The 6817-nt window shown below is 33.5% G+C and overlaps 1 protein-coding gene across 2 annotated transcripts in view; it reads right to left on the bottom strand.

Moving 5' to 3' along the window:
- Nucleotides 1-630: 630 nt before the first annotated feature.
- The window catches only part of HNMT (histamine N-methyltransferase), a 51642-nt gene continuing 45455 nt past the window's right edge, over nt 631-6817 (bottom strand). For both annotated transcript variants that reach the window (XM_025430712.3, XM_025430719.3), the window contains one exon: nt 631-6656. In XM_025430712.3, coding sequence (XP_025286497.1) covers nt 6301-6656 — 356 coding nt within the window. In that variant the 3' untranslated portion in view covers nt 631-6300. The remainder of the gene's footprint in view (nt 6657-6817) is intronic.

The following is a 6817-nucleotide window of genomic DNA, read 5'->3' as shown; positions in this document are numbered from 1 at the left end:
GAGTATATTTATGCAGCTTAACTCCAGAAATCCTTATGACCATCTTCTGAGGTAGATACTATGATTATATTCATTTTGAAGGTGAAGAAGTGTGAGAATCAAGAAGAAATCAGTTACCTGAGATAACTTAGTAAGTAACTAACAGACTAGGGTTAACCCAGAAGTCTGGTCTGCTTTTCATCTGACAAGATTATATACATTCATTTCCCTGCAGGGCTTAGCAAGAAGTCCTTATTTTCTCAGAAATAAGGTTCTGATGGGGTAAACACATGTATATATGCCTTTAAAATGACAAAATATTCTGTGTAAGCTACTCTATTAAGCAAACATTTGAAACATTAAATATACATTCAGGTCTATGCAGTTTCACAGACTTAAGATCTAGTATTCTTTGTGACCTTTGTGTATGTTTTTATGGAGATACACCAGAAATCATTACTATTTTATGTGTGCCCAGATTGGCAGAATTTTTTATTAAGAAAATTGCCAATTTTTATAATAAGCAAATATCAGAACCCTGTAATAGTGCACTCCACTTAATGTTTTCTCTGGATTTTGGCAATACTCCCTAACAACAAAATAAAAAAAGTGTCCGAAATACTTTAAATAAGTTAAGGTTTATATAAATACTAAGGGCAACAAAGAATTTTATTGGGTTCTTGAGTTATACTTTCAGTAAGAATATAAACACACAGGCAGAAAAAAAAAGAATATAAACACATGGTTACAAGATGAATGCTTGAGAAAGAAATCATTCACTAGACACCCATTACTTGGGACCCATATGAATGGCACCATATTAAACACTGGGGAATGTATTATTTTGTATAAACTAGCATTCCAAATTCATGTTACAGGCTTTTTTCTGAACCAAAAGAACAAACTCAAAGAGTCAATAGTTTCATTCCTTGTACCTATGTAACTTCCCATCACTGCCTGGTAAGTACTCATGGGGATTTTTGTTTTAAAGGCTCAAGTGTTCCCGTTACCTTAACAAATTGAAGCAGGTGAGAAGTTATCCTTTTTTTTTTTTTTTTTTTTTTTTTTTTTTTTTTAGTAAGTGATGTTTTTAGGGATGAGAAAGGCCATTTTTACAAATATCCCTCTATGGATATCCCTCTTTTCTATCTGTAAGTAGCATATTATTCAGTTCTTGTTTTGTTTTGTACGTGTGCTTTTCAGAAAAGGCCATAATTTGCTCTATAGAGTCTTGATTTCTATCCTTTTGGGGACATTGTTCAAGGTCGTCATGGCCCATATCCATCAATTATGTCTGCCTCACAGATTTCCTTTGTCAGTAGTACATATCAGTATGATTAATGGTTCAGGGTTCATATTCAGGAAACTGATTGGTTAACTGTCATTTCATTTGTTGTCACTGATAATTCAGAAAACATTGATGAAGTTGTCCAAGAAAAGAGGGCAATGCAAGCCAGTTTTACTCATAATGAACAACAAAGTTTGGTCTTTTGTTAACAAAAATAGGCTGCGCACTCCCATATACTTCCTGGGCCTCAGCAGGAGATTAGGGAGAGGTGTTAACTCTGTGATTATCCTGCAGCATTAAGTGGTAGCTCTGTAATGTGAAAGAGTGAACACCACACTATGTTGAAGGCTTCATCCCTGGGAGAATAAGGGTCCATGAGCTCTTCAGTAAAATCTAACTGTTGTTCTGTATCTAACAGAAAGTAGTAATTGTTTACTTACTTTAAATATGTCTTTACTTATTAATTATAAATTACTGGATTATTTACTTATTTAAAGAGATGTACTGCTTTTATAAGAATGATAGATGTTCACCATTAAAGATAAACACATTCAATACTCTCAAAAATCCTCTGAAATCCTGTCCAAGGATGACTTTTGCTCTTAAAAGAGATCTTAGAGGAATATAAGAGACTCTAGAGGGTTGAAATAGATTCAAGATTTTCTGGAAATTTGATAAGTGATACAGAATGCATTTTAAGTCTGTGGAGTTTCCCTCCCTCCAAGGAAAGTATGTATAGCAATCTATCTTTGTGAGGATAAACAGTTTGTTCTCTTTTTCACTCCTTACACTTATGTAAATTTCCTTTTTTAATTTTTTTTATTTTTTTTTCCTTTTTTTAAAATTAAGTTTTAAAATTTTAATTCCAATATAGTTAGCATACAGTGTTACATTAGTTCAGGTGTACAATATAGTAAGTCAGCAGTTCTATACATTACTCAGGGCTCATCATGATCAGTGTACTCTTTAATCCTCATCAGTTTGTTCTCTATACTTAAAAGTCTGTTTCTTAGTTTATGTCTCTCTTTCTCTTTTTTCTTTTTCTTTGTTCCTTTGTTTTGTTTCTTAAATTCCACAAAGGATTGAAATCATTTGATATTTGTCTTTCTCTGACTTATTTCACTAGCATTATACTCTCTAGCCCCATCCATGTTGTTGCAAGTGGCAAGATTTCATTCTTTTTTATGGCAATAATATTCCATTATATAATTGAATAAATATATAAAATCACTTCTTTATCCATTCATTAATCAATGGACACTTGGGTTGCTGTCATATCTCGACTATTGTAAACAATACTTCAATAAACATAGTAGTACATATATCTCTTTAACTTTTTGAGGAATCTCCATACCGTATTCCACAATGAGTACAGCAGTTTGCATTCCCACCAAGGGTGCTCTAGGGTTCCTTTTTCTCTACATCCAGTCAACACTTGTTTTTTATGTTTTTTTTTTTTTTTATTTTACCTGTTCTGACAGGTGTGAGGAATATTTTTTGTAGTTTTGATTTGCATTTCCCTCATGATGGGGGATGTTGAACATCTTTTAATGTGTTGGTTATATGTGTTTTCTTTGGAGAAATATCTGTTCATATCTTCTCATTTGTTAAGTGAATTTTTTTGGTGTGCAGTTGTATAAATTTTTTATATATTTTGTATACTAACCCCTTATTGGGTATATCATTTGCAAATATATTCTCCCATTCAGTAGGTTGTCTTTTAATCTTGTTGGTTGTTTTTAACCAGTTTTGCTGTTCAGAAGCGTTTTATTTTAATATAATCCCAAGTTTTTTTAAATAATAAATTTATTTTTTATTGGTGTTCAATTTACCAACATACAGAATAACACCCAGTGCTCATCCCATCAAGTGCAAGTTTGTTTTCGCTTTTATTTTCCTTGCCTCAGGAGGCATATCTAGAAAAATGTTTCTGAAGCTGATGTTAGAGAAATTACTGGCTGTGTTATGTTTTAGGATATTTATAGTTTCAGGTCCCACACTTAGGTTCTTAATGCATTTTGAGTTTATTTTAATGGTATAAGAAAATGGTCCAGTTTCATTCTTTTGTATGTTGTCTGGTTTTCCCAACACCATTTATTGAAGAAACTGCCTTTTTCACATTGCATAGTCTTGCCTCCTTTGCCAAAGATTAATTGACCATATACTTATGGATTGATTTCTGGGTGTTCTATTCTGTTCCATTGATCTATGTGTCTGTTTTTATGTCAGTATCATACTGTTTTGGTCTATGCTTTGTAATATAACTCAAGGTTCAGAACTGTGATGCCTCCATTTTTGTTTTTCCTTTTGAAGATTGCTTTGGCTATTTGGGGTCTTGTCTGGTTCCATATAAGTTTTAGAATAATTTGTTTAATTCTTTGAAAAATGCTGTTGGTATTTTGATGGGGATTGCATAAATGTGTAGATTGCTTTGGGTATACGGACATTTTAATTCCGTATTTTATTGGTATTGGTATTTTATTGGTATTTTATTGGTTTTGGTGCAGTTGTAAATGGGATAGTTTCCTTAATTTCTCTTTTGCTGCATAATTATTAGCATATAAAAATGCAATAGATTTCTGTACATTGATTTTGTATCCTGCAACTTTACTGAATTTATTTATCAGTTCTAGTATTTTTTTGTGTGGAATCTTTAGGGTTATATATAGTATCATGTCATATGCAGAAGCCCCTTTTAACAGGGACTGTTAAAGGCTGGTTTGGTGGTCATGAAGTTCTTTAGTTTTTGTCTGAGAAATTCCTTATTCTTCCTCCTATTCTGACTGCTAGCCTTTCTGGATAAAGTATTCTTGACTGTACATTTTTCCCATTCAGCACTTTGCATATATGTCATTCCCTTCTGACCTTAAAAGTTTTAATTATTGTCTTTTCTCTTTCTGCTTTATTTTCTTTGTCTTTATTACTTCTTTTTGCCATTTTAAGTATTGTCTGTCTTTGTGTGGACCTCCTTGGGTTGATTTTATTGGGGGATATCTGTGCCTCCTGGATCTGGGTTTTTGTTTCTTTCCCAAGATTCAGGAAGTTTCAGTTATTATTCCTTCAAATAAATTTTCTGCTCCCTTTTCTTTCTCTTCTTAGGGATCCCTATATTGCAAATGTTATTATCCTTGATGCAGTCACTAAATTCTCATTTTGTATATTTGTTTTCTTTTACCTCCTCAGCTTGTTTGCTTTCCATTACTGTCTTCCAAGTCATTAATTTTTTCTTCTCTTTCCTCTAACTTATTTATTCCATCTAGTGTATTTTTAATTTCATTTATTGTATTTTTCATCTGTGATTGGTTCTTTTTTTATAACTTTGTTAAGGGTCTCATTGATGCCTCCACTCATTTCTCAAGTCCAGTGTCTGTCTTTTGATCATTAAATTCTCTATCAGGCATATTACTTATATTTGTATTGCTTAGGTCTCTTCCTGTGGTTTTGTCCTCTTCTTTCATTTGGAACGTATTCCTCTGTCTCCTTATTTTGTCTAACCTTCCATGTCTATTTTTATGTGTTAGGAAAGTCAGCCACATCTCCTGCTCTTGAAAGTAGTGGGTGGAGCACACACTTTTAACAAGGTGGTGCTGGTTCTCTTCTATAGGGTACATGAAGTTGCTGTGAAGACCAGAGCTGGCCAGTGCTGCTCTGCAAAGGCCACGTGGACAGGGAGGCAATTTTAACCAGGTATATGTGGAGGTCACCTGTTGCTTGGAATAAGGCCCCCAAAACACACAGGACTCTCTGTTTTGGCAGGTATTTTTCAAACTACTACTTCTTTGCTGTATTTACATGGGATATTTGTTGTGCTGTTCTTTAAGGGCAGGAACTCGGTTTCTTATAATACATTGGACTTACCCAGAGCTAAGCCTGCTAATTTTTAAAATTCCAGGCTTTACATATTGCTGATTGTAAGAACTCATGAAATTCAGCCCCTTTCACTTTCAAAGGCAAATGTCTTGGGGATTCTTCTTCCCCATGGAGGCTCCCTGGTGTAACTGTTTCTCATCCTTCTCCATGCCCTTGGTCCCCTCTCAACTGCCAAGGGGCTTTTGGCTCCCCACATCATATTCACCCTTCCTATCCAATTACATGTGGCCTCTCCTTTACCTGTAGTTGTGGAGTTTTTTCTGCCAGTCTTTGGGGGTATTTTCTGAGTTATTTTATGCTGATATGAGTTACTGTGGGACTAGGTGATCTTAGAGCCCTTCTACTCGGCCATCTTCTCAGACTTCTACACTTAGGTAAATTTCAAACATAACCAAAGATTTATTTTTTTAAAGTGAAACTATAACTTTTTATAATAAAATATGTAAATATTCTAAAGCCTTGTTTTAAAAAGGCCTTTAAAAATGTGTCAGAAGCCCAGAAATTAAGAAAGAAAAAAAGCTTAAAATGTGACTGAATAAAATAGAAAAAGAATTCAGTATATCAAAAAACAAAATCTATAAAGTCAAAGATAAAATATAATAAAGAGAAAAGAGAAAATAAAATGGAAGCAAATGGAACACATGACAATGAATTTTCTAATATCCTAAGGTGCTTACATCTAGTAATCAATAAAAACAAGATAGAAACTACTAGAGGAAAGTACACAGGCAAATAATTCTTAATAAAAGAAGAAAAAATCAATAAACATATACTTTTTCATATATATCAACAAGTACATACTTGTTAGTATTTAAAGAATCCATGGTACATGTTTTATTAATATTTTGGGAAATTCCAGTATAATCAACAAATTGGAAAAGATTTTCTTGTCAATAAGCCAGTGAAACTAGTTGTCTCATTTCTCTAGCTTATGTGGTATTTAACCTGAATGTGGCCTTTTGATAGGGAGAATGGATAGGATAAGACAAAGAGTATCCTATATGATTCTGCATGGAAATCTGAGAATGTCTTGGAATTTTCTAGATTTTATATATGAGACAATGTTCTACTTATACCGAGATGTGTTTGTAATTTTAATACAGAAATAAATGATCAACATTATTCAAAATATAATTTTTTGAGTACACTCTCATGATTGATATTTATGCCTCAACCACTATGAAACTCAGATTATTATTAAAAAGAACCTTTCCCTCTTTCTTTACACTGAATTCAGACTCTTGCAGATCTTTCATAATTTCTGCTTTAAGATCAGGTGGTGCTGTTGTGTTAAAGTTGCAGGTTTCTGTCAAAAAATCACAAAGCAGTTCTCCATTTTCATTGCCATCAGTAAAACAATCAGATATGTCCATGGTGGACAGAAGGTCATAACACTCATACTTAATCCCCAATTTGTCCAGCATCTGCGTGAGGTCAGACGATGTGACATACTGGCAGAGGTCATCCTGAGGTAAGCGGGTTCCATACTTTTTCCATAGCTTGTCCCAGCCACTGTTTCCTATGAGATAAAACAAAGTTCATGCTTTTACTTATTCTTCTTTTCATTTTCCTACTCTGCCAGGAAGTATACTAGATGTTTAGAACAAAACAGTCGGTAAAGAAATATTCTTGCCTTTGGGTAGCTTAGTTTAAGGAGTGTACAGCAGGGGGAAAGTTAAA

Source organism: Canis lupus, chromosome 19 (assembly GCF_003254725.2).
Source record: "Canis lupus dingo isolate Sandy chromosome 19, ASM325472v2, whole genome shotgun sequence".
Taxonomy (NCBI): Eukaryota; Metazoa; Chordata; class Mammalia; order Carnivora; family Canidae; genus Canis; species Canis lupus.
This window is presented reverse-complemented; position numbering and strand designations above follow the sequence as displayed.